The 23554-nt window shown below is 37.9% G+C and overlaps 1 protein-coding gene across 1 annotated transcript in view; it reads left to right on the top strand.

The window, feature by feature from the left end:
- Window positions 1-23554, top strand: part of LOC132157445 (vesicle transport protein SFT2A-like) — a 42831-nt gene that overhangs the window by 8050 nt on the left and 11227 nt on the right. Inside the window, exons 4-7 of the mRNA XM_059566803.1 lie at window positions 14558-14639; window positions 15429-15464; window positions 15564-15622; window positions 22320-22349. Coding sequence (XP_059422786.1) covers window positions 14558-14639; window positions 15429-15464; window positions 15564-15622; window positions 22320-22349 — 207 coding nt within the window. The remainder of the gene's footprint in view (window positions 1-14557; window positions 14640-15428; window positions 15465-15563; window positions 15623-22319; window positions 22350-23554) is intronic.

Here is a 23554-nt window from a genome sequence, read left to right as displayed (position 1 = left end):
CAATGCTTAAGTTGTATTTACAGCACTGTTCCAGAATAGTTCAATTTAGAGGTCGACCGATATATCGGGCCGATATTTGTCATTTATTTTTATATATCGGCATCGGCTGATATCCGTGTTTAGTAGCGCCGATTTAAAGTCAGGGATGTCAATATTCGATAATTTCCATGATCGATCAACGTTTAAATTAACGATCAATTAATAATCTTAATGCTGCAAAATGCGTCTGCAGCGGTATTATTATTATGTGCAAAAGCCACTTGGAAAAAAGTTCTCACCCGAATTAAAGGGGTTTTAGTCTGTATAAAATGCTAGTAGCAGGACTGTAAAATGAATAGATGTGATTATAATCATTTGATAAAATGAAGAGAGCGCGCCATACGTTGGAGATCATTTTACTTGTTGACTGTTTCCCGTCAAGGAGACCGCTGAATGCGCCTCTTTAAATGGTTTCGTGGTGCTCGTTGTTGTATTTTAAAACGCAACTGCAATTTGTTCAAATGACACTAAAGTAGTGGTGCAACGGATCATCATTGATCCGTGATCCGTTCGGATCAATATCTTCGGTTCAGCACACACGTGACCTGCGGATTGATTTATGAAAAAAAAAAAAAAAAGTTGCGCATGTTCGGTCCACACTCAGTGGTCATGGCGAACGGAGGAGCTTGAACGCCCTGCGCATTTTGGCTTCCCTGACAGATATAATGATGAAGGAAAGAGGTTAGAGTGTAAAACCGTGAAGGTGCGTGGAGCCACGTTACGACATCCCGTTGCGCACCCACTTCAGCGAAAAGATTGTGCCAGATCTTTATGAACAGGAGAAGAAAAAAGTTGTGGATTAACTATCCCGAGCATCCTCTGTTGCGCTCACGACAGAAGGGTGGACGTCCGGGGGACGGAGAGCTATGTGACGATAACTGCTCACCATCACAGCAGACTGGGAGATGAGAAGTCCGGCTATTATGTTAAAAAGAAGATATTATGCCATGTGCACTTTAAGTTGATTTCATCTATTTTAATTTAATAATTAAATGTTAATTAAAAAAAGACAAAACGTATGTTTATTTGTCTTGGCCTTTTTTTTTTTTTCTGATCCGAGAAACGATCCGAACCGTGAGTTTTTTGATCCGTTGCACCCCTACACTATATTATTCAAAATAAAATTATCCCAAACGTAACTGTGGTGCTTGTGGCTGTGCTGCGCAGTCAGTGAACTGCTTTTTTAACATCAAACATTTTATGCAAGTATTATGACCAGTACTTTATTTGATCCTGTTCTGCAAAATGTTCGATTTAGAATTTTTGCGTTCGGCTAGGCCTATTTGTTTAAAAAAAACCCGGCATTTACAGTGCATTAGATCTTGACAGTGCATGAGTGCTTGCATATGAGGACGAGCGAGCACGGGTTTGACCAGATGTATATGGAGGTTATTTCTCATGTCTCGTTCTGCACATATCCAAATGTTTCCATATACGCAATATTTTTTCTTTTTTTTTATGTAAACTAGACGGAAAAGATCATCCTCTTCATATGAGCAAAAACGTCCTTGGCATAACAGCATAGTGGACTGGCATACTACGGTCTATTTAAACTGACCAGTGTAACCTTTTATATGTTTGGTTGACTGTACTTTATTTTATTAATAAATAAACTGTGATGTAAGTTTGAAATTAGAATGCACTTTAGATGTTCTGTGTCATTTATACCAAACACAAATGTTACTGGTTGCTAGTGTGTTTGCAGCACTACTGTTATTTATTTTTTATATATTACATTTTTTATATTTTTCAGTTAAATTGATTTTTATTTATAAAATTGTATTTATTTAAATGTATATTTAAGTTTACATTTTTGTTCCAACAAACTTGAAAAATTCTGCTTGATAAATGCTCTGAAACTTTTATGTAAATGATTGACTGTTTTATATATTTAATACTTGGTCAGTTTATTGATTTGTTTGGTTAACTTTGGATACATTTTTATTTTAAAACCGTGCAGTGCACAAAATTAAGATTCGAGAGATGGTTCAAGTCAGTGCTCAATAAATGATGATAAGTTTAGAAATGTTGTGCATCCACTTATTATTAGTGTGACATTTTAGCATGCAAATGAAGGGGAAAACTTCAAGATATCAGCCCTAAAAATCAGCAGCACATATCGGCCATCGACCGACCCTGACCTCTAAACATCGGCATCGGATATAGAAAAACCCATATCGGTCGATCTCTAGTTCAATTTAAATATTCAGATGTGTGCAGCGCATTTTATGGAGGACTGTTCTCTGATCCTGGGAGAGAAGACTACAGTGCTGGCTGTTCTGACTCACAGTCTGTAAGTACGTTTACGTATAAAGAATTTGCCAATGATGATTCAAACGTGAGTTTTAGAGCAGCGGTTCTCAATTCCAGTCCTCGCGCCCCCCTGCTCTTCACATTTTGTATGTTTCTCTTACACTTCAGACGTTTGTTCTATTCAAACAGAAATGCCCTGCAAAGTGGACATCACTGGATATTCTGCCATGATTCCAGTTTGAAGCGAATGTACAGTACAGACCAAAAGTTTGGACAAACCTTCTCATTCTAAGAGTTTTCTTTATTTTCATGACTATGAAAATTGTAGAGTCACACTGAAGGCATCAAGGGCTATTTGACCAAGAAGGAGAGTGACGGGGTGTTGCGCCAGATGACCTGGCCTCCACAGTCACCGGACCTGAACCCAATCGAGATGTTTTAGGGGTGAGCTGGACCGCAGACAGAAGGCAAAAGGGCCAACAAGTGCTAAGCACTTTCTCTCGGGGAACTCCTTCAAGACTGTTGGAAGACCATTTCAGGTGACTACCTCTTGAAGCTCATCAAGAGAATGCCAAGAGTGTGCAAAGCAGTAATCAAAGCAAAAGGTGGCTACTTTGAAGAACCTAGAATATGACACATTTTCAGTTGTTTCACACTTTTTTTATGTATATAATTCCACATGTGGTAATTCATAGTTTTGATGCCTTCAGTGTGAATCTACAATTTTCATAGTCATGAAAATAAAGAAAACTCTTTGAATGAGAAGGTGTGTCCAAACATTTGGTCTGTACTGTATATGTTCCAATCAAAGTGCACTGAAGTGTGTGAAACGTGAATTTGAATTGTATTCATTTACAGAGCTATATGATGTCACACTTGTCTATCTTTGAAGACGTTAGGCAGCGCAAATCTGTGAATGAATTTTCCAAAGTGAGGTAAACTTCAACAGATTTTCCCTGCTCAGGAAGTAGGGAGCAATGAACACTGTGTAGGGACCATGTCAATGGAAACACAGTTCATGCACAGAGCTTACTTCTAATGAGCAGATTATCTGAATCTGGGCCTGTATTCACAAAACAAGAGAAATCTTACCACTAAGAGTTCTCCTAAATAGCAGTTAAAGTTTTTAGCTAGGAGGTTTTTCTTAAAACGTATTCACAAAGCTGCTGAGACAAATTTTTACTAAGAAATAGGTTTTAAAATAAAAATGTTAATTGCCACATTCAAATAAAGATTTTAAAATGCTGGCAAAGTGTTTATATTTAAACAAGTAGACTATATATTCAGCTTACTGTCAGCCTCTTATTTGTATGCTTCTCATAAACAATTAGTCAATATGCATTAGGGCTGCTCTCGACTATAGATATTTCTGGTTGACTAGAAGTAGTTCATTTTAAGCATTAGTCGACTATTAGTCGCACTTTTATTAATAAACCATATAAATCATAATAATGTCTTTAATTGTCTAAATAGCCTAATAAGCACTCAAGCGCACACAAAAAAGGCTTGCCACAGCGCACAGGCAAGTATATAAAAATTATGAATTTGTTAGGTAAAAACACCAAGTACAATAACTTTATAATTTATTGTAACATTGTAATTTATTGTTACACTAGTTCTTTCTGTTTTCAGTTTAAGAGATGAAGTCTGCAACATTGATGCATTACTCTTATCTCTATGACCAAAAATGAAATTATTTTAAGAGCAAATGATCACAACAGCACCTCCATCCTGTAGTAGCCCAAGCAAGTTACTGTTCAGCTTCCACACTCCACACAAACATGCACACTTTTTTTCTAGGCTAACTTTAGATTGATCTAAACAGCCTTTTAATAAGAAGTATAATCATGGCTGATAGTAAGACATGCAAACATAAAAGAAAATCAAACTGGACACGAGAACAGCTACTGTAAATATTAAGGATACAATCAAACATTTGGAGTTGGGATAACCTCTAAACCAAAGCCGATAACTTTTTAAAAGCTCATTATGGTCAAATGTTTCTTAAATGTTCATATCACAGATTTAGGAGCTAGAAATACTCTTAGAGCAAAAATGTAGGAGTCCTAAATTTAGGACTGACACGCCCACTATTTTTAAGATTTTCTCCTAAATCGGCAAGTTAGGAGCTACTTTTATATGGCGTTATTTCCCTGTCAAATGTCGAGAGAGCATAATTGTAGCGCGAAAGTACATTAATAGAATGTGCAAGCGTCAATCTCTCTGCTCGCGCGTGGAATATAATGTGTGGAGCGCGAATATCTCTGCTCGAGCGCAGGAACTGGTCGCGCGCTCTCAGATACACGTTGCTCTTGTAAATATTTTCTCTGGGCTCGCTCAGAGAGTATGAACGAGCCATTGGTTGCATCCAGTAGAGACATTAATTACGGATTATAATCGGTGCAATCCCAAATCTCTTCTCTTCGCTTAAATTAAGCGTGTATGTGCTTAGACTGCGTCCCGTGGGTTCGCGCATGGCCAAGTACTCTTTTCTTCAATTTCTTTCTCTTTGCTCTTGGCATAAACGCTGTCAAAACGGCAACAACCAATCAGAAATAGGCTTCAACGACTGACCAATGAAAACGCGACATCACACATGGAATCTTATTGGCTGATATTGAACCGCACATGGAACATTACATTTACATTTATTCATTTAGCAGACGCTTTTATCCAAAGCGACTTACAAATGAGGACAGTGGAAGCAATCAAAAACAACAAAAAGAGCAATGCTATAACAAGCTATAAGTGCTATAACAAGTCTCAGTTAGGTTAACACAGTACACGAAGCATGGGCTTTTAAATAATATAATAAATAAAAAGAAAATAGATCGAATAAAAAAAAGAATAGAGCAAGCTGTGTTAGAGGTCTTTACACACACACATATTTACATATATATATACATACACACACACACACACACACACACACATATATATATATATATATATATATATATATATATATATATACACATACATATATATATATATATACACACACAATTGCATAATGAAAAGAAAATAGAATACAAAAATATTAGAAAAGTAGTTCGATTTTTTTTTTTAAGAATATAATTATAATAGTGAGTGTTAGAGGGTCAAATAAAGATAGAAGAGATGGGTTTTAAGCCGATTCTTGAAGATGGCTAAGGACTCAGCTGCTCGGATTGAGTTGGGGAGGTCATTCCACCAGGAGGGAACATTTAATTTAAAAGTCCGTAAAAGTGACTGTGCTTCTTTGGGATGGCACAATCAAGCGACGTTCACTTGCAGAACGTAAGCTTCTAGAGGTCACATATATGTCAAATGTATCATCTTGATTGAACTTCGGTGAACTTATTCCTAAATGTGTTCCATGTGCGGTTCAAAGTCAACCAATAAGAATCCATGTACGATGTCGCGTTTTCATTGGTCAGTCGTTGAAGCCTATTTCTGATTGGTTGTTGCCGTTTTGACAGCGTTTATGCCAGGAGCAAGAGAAAGAAATTGAAGAGAAGAGTACTTGGCCATGCGCGAACCCACGGGACGCAGTCTAAGCACATACACGCTTACTTTAAGCGAAGAGAAGAGATTCGGGATTGCACTGAACACGTTTTAAGTGCAGGCATACTCTCTTAGCGAGCCCAGAGAAAATTCTTACAAGAGCAACTTGTATCTGAGAGCGCGCGCCCAGTTCCCACGCTCGAGCAGAGAGATTCGCGCTCCGCACATTATATTCCGCGAGTGAGCAGAGAGAGTCGTGCTCAGGCACATTAAATTCCGCGCGCTAGCAGAGAGATTCACGCTCGCGCATTATATTAATGTACTTTCGTGCTACAATTATGCTCTCTCGACATTTGACAGGGAAATAACGCCATACTTTTAGCCTTAAGATGTTTTGTGAAAGAGTGTTCTGGTGTAGATTAGAGCTTGTTTTTTGTCATTTCTCCGATCAAAAATGCAGACAGGGTTTTATGTTTACTCGGCACGGTGCAACGCAATGCGTAAAAACACAGTACAAGTCATTATAATCTGTAATTATGTCTCCACTGGATGCAACCAATGGCTCGTTTGTAATGTATTATATTGTTGTTTTTTTCTTGTCGTGCCAGTGTTCTGACTCATCACAGTATGACAAGGGGCGTAACATTTCCGTCACACGCTTGAGGCATTCGGCCAATCACAATGCACTGGATAGCTAGCCAACCAGAGCACACCTCCCTTTTCAGACCATTGAGCTTTTTAAAAAACGATGCTTTTCAGAAAGGTGGGGCATAGAGGAGAAACAATAATGTACAGTATGAGGAAAATAATCTTTTTTTTTTCTTTACCTTAAACCGGATAAACACATTTCATTACACCAAAAAAATACTTTTTACCAACATCATATGACCCCTTTAATGTCATGAATAATAATAAAAAAAAATGTATACATAAAATGCTTTTTCCCCTTTGATTTTGGGATGAAATGCTTACTACCTGACATATTTTGGTTGTAAAGAAGCGTAATGTAGCTAAAAGTCCAGAAAAGCATGACATTGCAGTCACTTATTTCCATTTGTGATGCAGGAACCAGGAAGAGACCCAGTTAGTAACCAGGGCAGTGAGATGGAAAAGTGACCCAGAAGAATTCTGCCAGACTGCACCTTTGCATATCCAGAGATAGATTTTTACTTTGAAGTACTCAAGCCTATGAGAAATCATTAAACTGAGCCATTTGGCAACTTCAGTAAAGATCTGAGCAGGTTTGATCAGTAACCAGGCTCTGTCATTAATCACAGACTTGTCCTGACAGAGCTACAGAGGTGAAGTCTTTAGAGTGAAGGGTCATGCTGTCTGGGTTACCTGCTTTGAATACACAACATTGGTTCTGGGCATGGTGGCAGTTTGGAAACCTACTGGCATGACATTGTAGTACAGTAGGTAGGTGAGCGTGATTTTACCAAGTACAACATGTTCCTGGATCAATATCCTTGTCAATCCTGGAACAACATTCCAATCAACCAATCAGAATCGAGATATAACTTTTCAAGAAATATCAAGAAATATTAGGCTTAAAATCAGGGTTAGGTGCTTCTACACTCTTGTTAATCAGCCATCATTTCCCACAGATTTTAGAAATACATTATGGGTAGGGTTAGGTTTAGGGGAAGGGATTGGGTTAAGTTTATATTTTTGGATAATAAGGTTGATCCAGGTTCATCAAAAGATGTTGATCCAGGAACAAGTGTTACTTGGAAAAATCACTGCGACCGTAGTAGGAACTAGCATCAGGAAACCTCATTTAAAGGCCATGACCCAGACTGAAGAGATGATATAGATCAAGGGTGGGGAACATTGATCCTGGAGGGCCTGTGTCCCTGAAGATTTTAGCTCCAACCCTGAAAAAAAAATCTACCTGTATCCTGAAGAGCTTGATTAGCTTGTTCAGGTGTGTTTGATTAGGGTTGGAGCTAAACTCTGCAGGGACACAGGCCCTCCAGGATCAAGGTTCCCCACCCCTGATGTAGATCATGCTGTTTATTTACAACTCTGCATTTACATTTTGAAGACCTGTTGATAATTGTACAATATAGCATTTTCTTTTTTGCAATATAGTAATGAGAATGATGTTTGAGTTGTTTTGGGTGTTTTGTATTTGGAACAGATTTTGTGTGTGTGTGTGTGTGTGTGTGTGTGTGTGTGTGTGTGTGTGTGTGTGTGTGTGTGTGTGTGTGTGTGTGTGTGCGTGCGTGCGTGTGTGCGTGTGTGTGCGTGCGTGCATGCGCGCTAGATTTTTATAAAAAATCCTAAAATCGGTTTTATTTTCTTGAAAAATATTATTGCTTATTTCTTTTGAAAAATTATCTGAGCATATTCTTGACTTGTGAATTTCTCAGTCTTTGTTTTGGCATGTAGCTTGAAGGAACTCATACGGTAGTGGACAAGCAAGCCCTCTTTTCTTCTGTAGACTGTTAGGCGGCGTTTGAAAATGTCAGATTATATCCGCCCTCGATGCCTGCTCTCGTAGGAGAGAGAATGACATCATGGCTGGCTCATGCATTAGTGTTTCTATGATCTAATGAGTGTCCTGGTTAAGGTTGCTTGAGTAATGCAGGGGAGATGGGTTCAGCCCCCTGGGACCTGAGCACAGACCATCTACTCTCAGTGAGTCTGGAGTCCGTCTGCGTCATTGTGATACTAACTGATTTGGCTGATGTCTCGCATCATAAATTAATAATAAAAAAGCTATATAGATTTAGGAATTATGCTAATTGGTGCATTTGGTGTCTTCAAGTCACTCAAGTGAAAATCAATACAGTTTTGCTTTTGTGAATTCGGGAGATTTAAAATTTGTAGCTTCTACCAAGAGCGTTGCAATATTCATGATACATTTGTGATTATTTAGCTTGTGATAAAGTTAAGGAACCTCATAATAATTGTAATGAGTTTCAATTGGGCTGTTTAGTTTCCTAGACATCAAATGATCCTCCATTGACAGATTTTTATAATGGTCTGAACTCTATTTCAGTGATTAGACTACTATTCAAAAATCTGATTCAAAGTAAATAAGTTATTATTAAATAATTAAACATCATTATTTCTCGTTTATAAGTTTCCTAAATCACTTTGTCTTTATTTTTGTTTTTTTCAAAACATTAAGTTCAGATCTCTGAACAAGTCAAGTCAAGTCACCTTTATTTATATAGCGCTTTAAACAAAATACATTGTGTCAAAGCAACTGAACAACATTCATTTGGAAAACAGTGTGTCAATAATGCAAAATGACAGTTAAAGGCAGTTCATCATTGACTTCAGTGATGTCATCTCTGTTCAGTTTAAATAGTGTCTGTGCATTTATTTGCAATCGAGTCAATGATATCGCTGTAGATGAAGTGACCCCAACTAAGCAAGCCAGAGGCGACAGCAGCAAGGAACCGAAACTCCATCGGTGACAGAATGGAGATAAAAACCTTGGGAGAAACCAGGCTCAGTTGGGGTGGAAGTTCTCCTCTGACCAGATGAAACCAGCAGTTCAATTCCAGGCTGCAGCAAAGTCAGATTGTGCAGAAGAATCATCTGTTTCTTTTGGTCTTGTCCTGGTGGTCATCTGAGACAAGGTCTTTACAGGGGATCTGTATCTGGGGCTCTAGTTGTCCTGGTCTCGGCTGTCTTTCAGGGCAGAAGAGGTCCTTTCTAGGTGCTGATCCACCATCTGGTCTGGATACGTACTGGATCCGGGTGACTGCAGTGATCCTCTGATCTGGATACAGACTGGATCTGGTGGCTACGCTGACCTCAGAATAAGAGAGAAACAGACTAATATTAGCGTAGATGCCATTCTTCTAATGATGTAGCAAGTACATCGGGTGGTATGGGAAGTGTTCCCGGTTCCGGTTTACCTAATTAATGCAGCCTAAAAATCCTTTAACGGATTTGGATATTAAAAGCATATTAGTGTGTTATGTGTAAGCCAGGTTAAAGAGATGGGTCTTCAATCTAGATTTAAACTGCAAGAGTGTGTCTGCCTCCCGAACAGTGTTAGGTAGGTTATTCCAGAGTTTAGGTGCCAGATAGGAAAAGAATCTGCCGCCCACAGTTGAATTTGATATTCTAGGTATTATCAAATTGCCTGAGTTTTGAGAAGGTAGCGGATGTAGAGGATTATAACATAAAAGGAGCTCATTCAAATACTGAGGTGCTAAACCATTCAGGGCTTTATAAGTAATAAGCAATATTTTAAAATCTATACAATGTTTGATAGGGAGCCAGTGCAAGTGTTGACAGAACCGGGCTAATATGGTCATACGCCCTGGTTCTAGTAAGAACTCTTGCTGCTGCATTTTGGACTAGCTGTAGTTTGTTTAGTAAGCGTGCAGAACAACCACCCAATAAAGCTTTACAATTAAAGTTCAGAAATGCATGGATTAACATTTCTGCATTTGACATTGAGAGCATAGGCCGTAATTTAGATATATTTTTGAGATTGGAAAAATGCAGTTTTACAAATGCTAGAAACGTGGCTTTCTAAGGAAAGATTGCAATCAAATAGCTCACCTAGGTTCCTAACTGATGACGAAGAATTGACAGAGCAGCCATCAAGTCTTAGTGTTCTAGGTTATTACATGCAGAGTTTTTAGGTCCTAGCAATAAGAAATTACTCGTCATCCATTTTTTATATCGACTATGCATTCCATTAGTTTTTCAAATTGGTGTGTTTCACTGGGCCGAAATATATAGCTGAGTATCATCAGCATAACAGTGAAAGCTAACACCATGTTTCCTGATGATATCTCCCAAGGGTAACATATAAAGAGTGAAGAGTAGCGGCCCTAGTACTGAGCCTTGAGGTACTCCATACTGCACTTGTGATCGATATGATACCTCTTCATTCACTGCTACGAACTGATGGCGATTCGAGATTGGTCTATAATTAACTAGTTCTTTGGGGTCAAGTTGTGGTTTTTTGATGAGAGACTTAATAACAGCCAGTTTGAAGGTTTTGGGGACATATCCTAATGACAATGAGGAACTAAAAATAGTCAGGAGAGGATCTATGACTTCTGGAAGCACCTCTTTTAGGAGCTTAGATGGTATAGGGTCTAACATACATGTTGTTGGTTTATATGATTTAACAAGTTTATACAATTCTTCCTCTCCTATGGTAGAGAATGAGTGGAACTGTTCCTCAGGGGGTCTATAGTGCACTGTCTGATGCGATACTGCAGCTGACGGCTGAATGGTTACAATTTTATCACTAATAGTATCGATTTTAGAAGTAAAGTAGTTCATAAAGTCATTACTGCTGTGATGTTTGGAAATGTCAACACTTGTTGAGGATTTATTTTTCGTTAATTTAGCCACTGTATTGAATAAATATCGGGGTTATGTTTGTTTTCTTCTAAAAGAGAAGAAAAGTATTCGGATCTAGCAGTTTTTAATGCTTTTCTGTAGGATGGGTTACTTTCCCGCCAACAATTTTTGTTTTCCTCCAGCTGCGCTCTCTTTAGGGTGCGAGTATGCTCATTATACCATGGTGTCATACTGGTTTCCTTATCCTTCTTTAAGAGTAAAGGAGCAACTGTATTTAAAATGCTATAAAAGAGAGAGTCCATAGTTTCTGTTACATCATCAAGTTGTTCTGAGGTTTTGGCTATTGCTAAGGAATTCGGATACATCAGGAAGATAACTTAAAAAGCAGTCTTTTGTGGTAGAAGTGATGGTTCTTCCATACTTGTAACAAGAAGTACAATTTACAATTTTGGCTATATGAAGTTTGCACAAAACTAAATAATGATCTGAGATATCATCACTTGGCTGCATAATTTCAACACTATCAACATCAATTCCATGTGACAGTATTAAATTTAGAGTATGATTTCGACAATGAGTACGTCCTGAAACGTGTTGTCTAACCCCAATAGAGTTCAGAATGTCTATAAATGCTGATCCCAATGCATCTTTTTCATTATCAACATGGATATTAAAATTACCAACTATTAAGACTTTATCTGCAGCCAGAGCTAACTCGGATGTAAAATCACCAAACTCTTTAATAAAGTCTGTATGGTGCCCTGGTGGCCTGTATACAGTAGCCAGTACAAACATAACAGGGGATTTATCATTAACATTTGTTTCTCTGGATAATGTTATATAAAGCACCATTACTTCAAATGAGTTATACTTGAAGCCTCCCCTCTGAGAAATCCTGAAAACGTTGTTATAAATTGAAGCAACACCTCCCCCTTTGCCTTTTAGACACGGCTCATGTTTATAACAGTAATCTTGGGGGGTGGACTCATTTAAAATAATGTAATCATCAGGTTTTAGCCAGGTTTCTGTCAAACAGAGCACATCTAGATTATGATCAGTGATCATATTATTTACAAAAAGTGTTTTCGTAGAAAGGGATCTGATATTCAATGAGCCAAGCTTTATCATTTGTTTATCCGTATTGCATCTGTTTTTTATTTGTTGAACCTCAATTAAATTGTTAATCTTAACTTGGTTTGGACGTTTTTTGTATTTTCTAGTTCGGGGAACAGACACAGTCTCTATAGTGTGATATTTAGGTGAAAGAGTCTCTGTGCTGAGAATTAGCTGACCTCTGTGACGTGAGGCAGCTAGCAGACGGCCGGTTTAGCCAGTCTGTCTGCTTCCTGACCTGGGCCCCAGTTAGTCAAGTATGTTATCAACAATGAATTACTTGTTCGCATCAGATTTGAACTTCTTATTAATATATGCAAAATGCACATGTTTTGGAGAGTACAATTAAGTGCAAAAAAGTACAACTGCCGACAATTTTCACAATAACTCAATGCATATTGCTTGACGAGCCAACCTGATGCATTAAATCTCAGTTGAATCTTATCAACTTCTGAACATTCTTTCATTATGTGAGTCATCACATGCAAAAGGATTCAGTTATCAGACATACATGTATATTAAATAAATATCGTAGAATGTTTTTGGTTTACATGTTACACTACATACAGGTCCTTCTAAAAAAATTAGCATATTGTGATAAAGTTCATTATTTTCCATAATGTAATGATAAAAATAAAACTGTCATATATTTTAGATTCATTGTAAACCAACTGAAATATTTCAGGTCTTTTATTGTTTTAATACTGATTATTTTGGCATACAGCTCATGAAAACCCAAAATGCCTGTCTCAAAAAATTAGCATATTTCATCTGACCAATAAAAGAAAAGTGTTTTTAATACAAGAAAAGTCAACCTTCAAATAATTATGTTCAGTTATGCACTCAATACTTGGTCGGGAATCCTTTTGCAGAAATGACTGCTTCAATGTGGCGTGGCATGGAGGCAATCAGCCTGTGGCACTGCTGAGGTGTAATGGAGGCCCAGGATGCTTCGATAGCGGCCTTAAGCTCATCCAGAGTGTTGGGTCTTGCGTCTCTCAACTTTCTCTTCACAATATCCCACAGATTCTCTATGGGGTTCAGGTCAGGAGAGTTGGCACGCCAATTGAGCACAGTAATACCATGGTCTGTAAACCATTTACCAGTGGTTTTGGCACTGTGAGCAGGTGCCAGGTCGTGCTGAAAAATGAAATCTTCATCTCCATAAAGCTTTTCAGCAGATGGAAGCATGAAGTGCTCCAAAATCTCCTGATAACTGGCTGCATTGACCCTGCCCTTGATAAAACACAGTGGACCAACACCAGCAGCTGACATGGCACCCCAGACCATCACTGACTGTGGGTACTTGACACTGGACTTCAGGTATTTTGGCATTTCCTTCTCCCCAGTCTTCCTCCAGACTCTGGCACCTTGATTTCCGAATGACATCCAAAATTTGTCCAAAAGTCCAGTGTTGCTTCTCTGTAGCCCAGGTCAGGCGCTTCTGCCGCTGTTTCTGGTTTAAAAGTGGCTTGACCTGGGGAATGCGGCACCTGTAGCCCATTTCCTGCACACGCCTGTGCACGGTGGCTCTGGATATTTCCACTCCAGACTCAGTCCACTGCTTCTGCAGGTCCCCCAAGGTCTGGAATCGGTCCTTCTCCACAATCTTCCTCAGGGTCCGGTCACCTCTTCTCGTTGTGCAGCGTTTTTTGCCACATTTTTTCCTTCCCACAGACTTCCCACTGAGGTGCCTTGATACAGCACTCTGGGAACAGCCTGTTCGTTCAGAAATTTCTTTCTGTGTCTTACCCTCTCGCTTGAGGGTGTCAATGATGGCCTTCTGGACAGCAGTCTTACCCATGATTGCGGTTTTGAGTAATGAACCAGGCTGGGAGTTTTTAAAAGCCTCAGGAATCTTTTGCAGGTGTTTAGAGTTAATTAGTTGATTCAGATGATTACGTTAATAGCTTGTTTAGAGAACCTTTTCATGATATGCTAATTTTTTGAGATAGGAATTTTGGGTTTTCATGAGCTGTATGCCAAAATCATCAGTATTAAAACAATAAAAGACCTGAAATATTTCAGTTGGTGTGCAATGAATCAAAAATATATGAAAGTTTAATTTTTATCATTACATTATGGAAAATAATGAACTTTATCACAATATGCTAATTTTTGGAGAAGGACCTGTATAACTTTGTTGCATACTTTATAGTATTGGTAGTATTTCACTTACAGTTGACATCTGTATAGAAATAAGTTTGGAGAAAATACATGAAAGTGGGAATATCTTCAACATATTCTTTTCCTAATTGATTATTGGCTGCTTAATGACTGATTAATGCACCTAATGAGCACCTTTTGGTGTTTACTTTGAGTGATGGGTACATATGCCTTGTGAATTTAGCTCATTCTGTGTCTCTGTTCTTCACAGCACCTGTTTCCTGATGGGCCCATTCAAACAGCTGAAGCGAATGTTCGAGCCCACCAGGCTCATAGCCACTATTATGATGCTGGTAAGAAAGCCTCTGGCCCGCCACAATGCGTCACCACTGGAGAACTAATGAGAACAGACATTTTGGAAAGGCGAATTAAACCTCGTAGCAGAAAAGTTGAATCATTCTTATTAGATATTCTCCTTATTAGATGTTCTTTTTACCTTGTCATTGTATTAAATAACAAAATGTCAAACCAAGTGCATTTAAGAAAATAACAATGCTTTTTAAGCAAACCATTTTATAAAATGTTTTTGTCTATTATATATATATATATATATATATATATATGTATTTATATATATGTATATGTGTGTGTGTGTGTGAGAGAGAGGATCTCAGCATATTCTGACGCCAATTAATTTATTAAACAAACAGAATACCGGTACAGAATAGAGAACTTAAAAATATTATAGAGTTAAAATAATGCAAGAAAGACACTGTTGAGTGATATGAGAAGATGAAACTAGCTTAGTTACATAGGCAACAGATTGCCTGGGACATTACAGATATGCACATGCATGCAGGCTAGCAGGGCAGAAAGAATGCTTCAGCCTTTTACAGTCACAAATCTGGAGGCTCATAAAGGGACTACGAGGCATTAAGAGATTAAAAGGACTGTTGTTGTATTCCAGAAAAATCACAGTGGCTCTGTGTGACACTTTCCCATATAATCTCTTTTAGGTCTGAATCTGTTCACACTTGCTCCAGCACAACACAATAAGAAGCTTGTTGTAACCAGACTATCAAATGATTGCTACATATTTCTATGCAGAATGGTTTCTTAACATGTGTTTGCTTTCCCCCCAGCTATTCCTTGTGTTGACATTATGTGCAGTGTTTTGGGTAAGCTTTTTTTTTTAACAGGTTTATTTTCTGATATTTGGTTGACTGTTCACTTGAATGTATATTATTCATATTTTATTTATCTTTGTTGCCTTGCAGTGGGGCAAAAAGGGTCTGGCGATCATCTTCTGCATTTTGCAATTTTTGGCTATGACATGGTAAGTGACTGTCAGTCATCATAAAAAAAATATGCATATATATTTATAAGATAAGTTTCAGAAAATACAAAATAATTATTGTTTGAAGCAAACAAAAATATATTTTTTTAAATCTACTTTTGTTTCTGTTCGTTCTTTCTATTCTTTTGTACTTTTAGTGTAATTGAAAGTAACAAGAAAAGGTTTTGTTTTTCAAAATAAAACAGCTTGGCAAAACCTCAAATTAAAAAGAACAAAAAAATAAATATATTATATATATATATATATATATAATTATTATAATTATAATTATTTTCTTATTAGAATTTTTTTTTAATAAGTGAATGAATGAATGTTTTAATGAAACATTGTACAAGAATGGGTGGATAAAACTTTTTTTAATGAAAGTATGGAATTTACGATTTTTTTTTTACTACATTGTTCAGAAAAAAATAATCTTCTCCCCTATAATTACAGATTCTCTGATAAAAAAAAAAAATTATGTTCTTTCAAAAGTCAGTTTATGAATTAATATATTTAAATATAAGTGTTTTAGTTATAATTGATTCTGTACAAATCACGTTTCATTTAGTTTAGCCTAGCCTGCTGACTTTTCATCTAAAGATAAAGCTTCATTGTACTGGTGATACCATGATTTAAATGATATTGTGTATCTGTATGAGTGTTTCATGAAGCTTATCCTGGAATTGAACTACTAGGCCAAATGCTAATTCATGCTAGCAGCTAAAGACCTGAGCATGTTCTTTAGTGCTGTGCCCAGGGTACCTAAAACAAATCCTCCCTGGAACCCTGCTGCAAGAGCATCTACTAATGTAGGCCGATTACCTGTTAATTAAACCGTGCGTGCAGTGCTTAATTTGTAAATTGCGAGGTCCCGGAACAAAGCGTGGTAACGGATCCGGCATGTGATTACAGGAGGGAGACTTAACGGAACATACACGCAATCACATTGCTGGACCAGTTTAAGTGATTTTAAGAGCGTGCACCAGTTGCATTTAGGGTCTGTAAGGTCACGAAAATGCCATGCGATTTAAAAAAAAAAACAATTTCCAGGCCTAAAAACGTTTTGAAAAAGTTGTGGAATTTTATTTTTCAAATCTCTGTGTAATAGTTATATTTAATCAGGTCCTACATTTCTGTAGTTTTAATAATTCTCGCAGCTTTCAAGTTTATAATGAGGTCAATCCCTGCATTTATTCAACATAGCTTGTAGTTTTAAATAATAAAATAAATCCACACAAACAAGATTCAATCAGTCTTTCGAAACCATAAACTCTCTCGGAGCGCGCTTCACATCGCGCATCTTGTCTGCACTTCAGCGAACTGCTGCAAGCTGCGATATAAGACTCACTCGCATTTCGATCGGGACAGCTGACAGAACTGTCACTTGACTTGACTAATCGGGTAAATTGTTGCATTGTCACGAAAATTTATAATTTGCACATCTTTTAAGTATTTTAAGCCATTTGGTACTCGGGCGCTCCATTCTATGTGCCCTCAGTCACATCCAAACCTTGCGCGTAAAAGCGGACTCGCGAGTATTATATAAGAATTATTGTCATAGTTTGTTGAGTTTAAGCAACCAAATACACACAATATAATGTCTGATGGTTGTTGACAAATAAAACATGGCACACTCTACTAAAATACAGGGGGGGGGGGTTCTATAATTAAACAACACTGCGTCATCAGTGTTTGTGTTGTATCGGACACGTGCAATTAACATCAGGCTATATAAAAAACAAGCTCAAATGGAGTTAACAAGGTCTTTGGCCGGCGAATAAGGAGATCTGTGTTTGGTCCGCATCTGAGGAAAGTGCAGCGCATTATATGCTATCATCACCTTTTACAGGCTTTATAACGTTTATTTTTGCTATATGGGCGCTTAGTTTTTCTTGTTGTTTAGTAAACTTGTCCAATGTCATGATATAAATGATAAAGCGCTTATGCACAGGATATTCAAAACATACAAAAGTATATTGGCTAGATGGCAAAAAACTTACTTCTCCAGTCTTCAAACACACAAAGACATTAGCCTTTACAGACATCGTGTTTGAAAAAAGAAAATGATGTAGCTAGCTACTATTCAAACAGTTATTTGTTTACCCTTGCTTTGAGAATAAGCGGAGATCTGTCTCCTCCAGGCTGTGCGCGTGTCAATCTGAGTGGAGGCGGGGGAGTGACAAGGTTTCGCGAGAGCTCAAGGATCCAATGGCATAATGAAGTTTTACTGACAAGCTCTTTTAAATACTTATCATTGGTTAAATATTTGTAAAACTCTCTGATTTAAAATAATAATAATAACGAATTATAATAGAGATATGAATTTTGGTAAATTTTTCACGGCACATATCTGTCTCCCATACGGAAACGCCACCCCTGGAGGAGGGGGATCCGCCAAAATGAGGTGCCGGATCCGATTTTGGAGGTGCCGGATCCGGATCCGGCTTGTTCAGGCACAAATTAAGCCCTGCGTGTGTGCAATTTGTCACCAATGTCTGGCTGCGTGTTTAGAGGCAGGTGGTTGAATCCTTGGCAAGGTGAGGAAGTGGGCCATAAATAGGCGCATGATGGGAATGAGTGATGTGACTAATAAGAGCAGTGATTATATACTGTAGGTAGAATATTGTAGGTGTTACTGATGGAAGATATTGATCATTAAGAATAAAGTAAGACATTCTGTCAAGAAACTAACAAGAAAAAATGCAAGCATTTTATAATTAATTTGCAGGCAAAAAACAAAACAAAAATTGGATTGTGGTGAATCCATGTCAACAACTTGAACCTGTTCACTGTGGAAATCTTTTGTCCTTATGCGAAATTCCCAATCACGTTGATGATATTAAAATAACTGGATTTTGCTTGCAAATTCTGCGAAATAGCAGAAAATGTGACCATACCGTTAGGTTTAGATATTTTAACCAACCCAAAACGCTATTAAACTTTGGCAAGACAAGTCACCATAATTCATATAGCGCTTTTTACAATGCAGTTTGTGCCAAAGCAGCTTTATAGTATTAAACAGGGAAATAGCGTGCCGTTATCCTGTGGCAGGATGAAACCAGCAGTTTAATTCCAGACTGTCTTAAAGTCAGATTGTGCAGAGGACTCATCTGGTTCCTGTGGTCTAGTCCTGATGGCCTTCTAGATTACGTGTTTTGTAGTGGAGATCTGTCTCTGGGGCACTTCTAGTTGACATGGTCTCTGTTAAGGTTGGGCCGATAGACAATGCCATGGTCCATTGCCCTAACCCCGCCCCACCACCGATGTCTTTGTCCATCATTATATTTCACGGTAGACATCGCACCAATTTGGTAGACATCGCCCAACCCTAGTCTCTGCTGACATTCAGGACTGTTTTAGCCAAATTGAAATTGTGTGGCTTGTGCTATTTCTGTTCTAAGCAATCAAATAATTTTCATCTCCTGGATGTTAAAGCAGGTGAAAAAGAGAATCGTAGACCTATACTGAAGGAGGGCCATATCTAGAAACTATAATAGAGAAACTACCCTAGCAACCACATCCATTTGAACATATATTTGTTCACGCTTTGACTTATATGACGGAGCTGTTAAAGGCTGCTCACTGTCAAAGAATGATAGGTAGAGAGAGATGGGCAGATGTGCAGTATTCCCGTGCAACTAAAGCAGCTAAGTGGAACTAGGCAGCAGAAATAATCTGATCCTCTAAGCGTGTCCTGGACCCTTCACTTGGCCACGAGCAGCGCACAGGTGCAGAACCGGTTATACGAGGATCTACGCTTCACTACTCTGAAACAAGCTCTACGAGATGAGAAAGGAATGTTTTTTGTTTGTGGAGTGATTTTTATTTGCTACATTAAATCTACATCTCTTTACTTTATATTAGTGGTGGGCCGTTATCGGCGTTAACGTGAGACTCTTATCGGGTGATAAAAAAAATATCGCCGTTAATCTATTCTCAAAGTTGGGTTGGGAGCTGGGTCTATACTAAGCAAGCTATGATGACTTTCACCTTGATATTTTATATAACCGCCTGGCTGAGGCCAGCCTAAAAAGGCCACTGCTGCGCATCGTCACGAAAGCTTATCTTTTTCACGTGTTTTTAAGCCTTACCGCTTGTCGATTTTAACATTAAAGCATCCAAAACACAAGACGTGGAAAAGCTGAACAGAGTAGCTGGTTACTCGCGCGCTGTGTTCGGTGCGCACGAGAGAGAGAGCCGCGTATCACGGACAGCGACACTGAACCGAGCTCTTTTCTGCGAAGTTCTCCTCGAAGTCCCTCCTGCACCTGAACGAACAAATTCAAATCGCAGTTTGAACAAACAAAAAGATGTGAAAGAGCCCAATTCAGTACTCGCGGTGTTCTGGTGTTCAGGGCTCACGCAGAGAAAGGCGTCTCAAAACACTTGAACATCGAATTTGCTTATTTTTGCTCTTGTGCCGACAAATACATACAAAATATGTCAAAATAGCCACCTTGGAAATTATGCTCGAAAAAACTGTCAGTTATTTCTTAAGTGAAAGTAAACAGTTGAGGAAAAAAATGGGATGTGTATTATATTGGATGCGTTCATCGTCTCTTAAAGTGACCGCGCCTAATTTAGCTACTGGCTGCTGTAATGTTAATCCAAGAAAATGAAAATCACTCACTGCTCTTGACTGAATTACTTTGTAGTTTTAACAGTCAAACCAAAAATTATTCAGACAACAGATATCATTTTTGATATATATAGCAAAACTGTAATAATGTGAGAAATGTTGAAGGTGTCTGAATAAATGTAGGTTTGATTTGTATATTTCATTTTTACATTGAAGACTATCCAGTGCTATTTTACATTTAATTATTCGTTTCTGTACCTTGTCACCTACAAACTTGAAAAAAACTTAAACATTGTGTAAATAGCACAAATAAATAAAAATAAACGAACATACAAATTAAACAATTTCAAACAGGGCCCACTGGTACAACCTTCACCGGGTCCCCAGTGACCCCAGCTACGGCCCTGATCATGCCTGTTTCACACATACTCCGTCTGCAGTGCGTATGCAGTCCGTGTGCGTTACGTATGTGGTGCAGCACGGACTCGATGTGCTTTCACACAGGACGCGTTTGCAGTTCGCTACTCGGTACGTGAACGATCGCTGCACTGCTGCAGATGCACCACTCCTGGAACGCAACTGGAATCCGTTAACATGGGTGCATAAAAAAATATGCAACGCATACGCACTGCAGACGGAGTATGTGTGAAACAGGCGTAAGGTTGTTAGCACCTTGTGCAATGTGGAATTAGTTTACAGCTTTTTCAAGCACTTTGTGATGCATTTTGGAAACAGGAGATGAGCCCCTTTTCTAATGCACCACCTAGCTTGATAAACCCCTTCTCAAAGACTTACTGTTTGTCAATTTTATTTGGGTAACACACATATTCTGAATGCCTCGGCAGAATTCGAATGAGCCATTTTAATCTAGATTAATATAGATTAATCTAGATTAATTTCAAGATCACAGTGAGATTAATCTAGATTAAAAAAATGTATCTTTGCCCACCACTACTTTATATGCATTCCACACACATGGTTCCTCTGTTAGAACTAGAAAAGTTATTCAAAACGAACTTCGGATGTTGCTTTGACAAAGCTATGCCTGAACGTTTAAGAAAAGTTTCAATAGGCCTTAAGCTTTGAAAGTTATGCTATATTTTACACAGCATTTCTTGTATGATGAGTCAGAGGAAGAGAGCTGTGTGTGTGTGTGTGTGTGTGTGTGTGTGTGTGTGTGTGTGTGTGTGTGTGTGTGTGTGTGAGAGAGTGTGAGGGTGGCCGTTTGAGTGGTCCTGGCTGCCCAGTTTTTCACACGTCAATGGGCCAGATTTTATTGGCCGTGTAATTGCCGTCAGTTTCACTGTGAGGACATTCTCTTCCTTCTCACTGTGACACACACCACCGCCAGCCTTCCTCTGACTGCAGTCACTCTGGCAACCGCTCTTACCACATGTATGAAGAGGACTGGGAAATCTGTAGGGAGGATTCCTTGATGCTAGACATTTCTGAGAAGCTGTCAGTGCATTCGCATTTCATTTGAAGTCAGTTGTGTGTAACGAAATCCCTAATTAGCTGTTTAATCAGCTGAAACATGGGGTTTATATATTCGGATATATTTTAGACTGTATATTGGTTATACTTTGTATTGTTGTACATTCTATCTATCGGTCTCTGTCTGTCTGTGTGTCTGTCTTATAAGTTTATTTATATAATTTATAAATAAATGCATACATTTTACTTATTTATATATAAATTAAATTAAATGTAATGTTTTTATTCAGCTAGGATACATAACATTTATCAAAAGTGGCAGTAAAGGCATTTATTTGTTATATGTTACAAAATATTACTAAAATACATAATATTTCTATTTCTAATATATTAACTTTATGTTCATCAAAGAACACTTATTATTATTATTTTTTTTTTTTTAATCTCTAATTTTGGTCAAATAAATGTAGCATTGGTGAGCATAAAAGCCTGAAAACTTGAACTCACAGGGAAAGCACATCTACTGTTACGTCATTTCATTACTTTAAAAGAAAGCTGTAACTGGCATCTATGATGTACTTATGGATTTACTCCTTTATATTCAGATTGTTGTGTTTTTTGATTCTGCTAAGCGTTTAATGGGACATTAGGTATTAACACTGTGTGTTTGTGTGTTTTTAGGTACAGCATCTCCTACATTCCATTTGCACGGTAAGGAAACAACTCCTCACATGTGTTCTTCAAAATTGATTTGATTTTTTCCTACATTTTTTTTTTTTAACTTTAGTAAGATTTTGTGCACTTTGTTATTATTTAGATAATGAAATAACACAGAAGAAATGATTTAATAAGCCATGTCCATGTTGTAAAATAAGGCAATGACAGGGAGTTCATTCAAAAGATTTTACCACATTGAAGTGTGCCGTGTTGCCTGGCAACTGTAAAAGTTCTACAGGTAAAACACAGAAACAATATTTGCACTGTTATTGCAGTCCTGCAGCTAGTTAAGTCTGATGGTGTGGCCTAGGTTGTGTGGACTCTACCTGTCATGTGCAACACCAAAGTTAAAATTGTAGTTCACCAGTTTAAATACCAGTTAACTTTGGTGGAAGCTAGGAGTTTGTCTCCAAATGGCAGCGTGTCAGACAGTGACACCGTCTCTCTCAGTTCATGTTTGTTGGGTGGGATTGGGTTGTGTACACATGGGGAGCTGAATTCTCTGAATGAAAACATGTTGTTATTTACTCATGGGCTTGCCTTCACCATATGGCACTAATCCCCTGCTGGAGTGCCGCTCTCGCGGTGCCATGCAGACAGCTGCTTGTTTTTCCACTGCAATCCTGAGCTCAGTAAAGTTCTTTATCTGATACCTTTATAAAGACATTTAAAGGGTATTTTGCTTATCAATATCTGTTTATTTGTTTTAGTTTTATTGTGGCAACCTACACTCAGTAAAAAAGCTGTCACTGGGGTGGTACCTTTCAAAAGGTATATTTTACGTAGCTTTTAGGGACTAATACGTACCTTTACAGTACCAATAATGAAAACTTTTTAGGTACAAAGGTGTACCTTTTTAAAAGGTACCGCAACAGTGACTTTTTTTTTTTTCTCTGAGAGTATACTGAGACTGATTAAAGTAACTGTTGAAAGTTTGTTACATCTTGGATAGGCAATTTTAGTTAATATGCAGTTAAAGATTAATATCAATCCTTTATAAATATTTTTTATAAGCATGTCATGACTTCTAAAAGGGAGCCATATAAATAGAGAGTAATTGATCCAAACTGCTAAATCTGTCACGTTTTGCTTACTCTCAATACTTTTTTTTTTCTTTTTCTGTGGAGCACTAAGAGAAGAAATTCTGAAAAATGTTTGTGCTGCTCTTTTTCGTACAATGAAGTGAATAGGCCACAAAA

Source organism: Carassius carassius, chromosome 14, assembly GCF_963082965.1.
Source record: "Carassius carassius chromosome 14, fCarCar2.1, whole genome shotgun sequence".
NCBI classification, from domain to species: domain Eukaryota; kingdom Metazoa; phylum Chordata; class Actinopteri; order Cypriniformes; family Cyprinidae; genus Carassius; species Carassius carassius.
The sequence above is the reverse complement of the archived record's forward strand: the minus strand, read 5'-3'. Positions and strand labels throughout refer to the sequence as shown.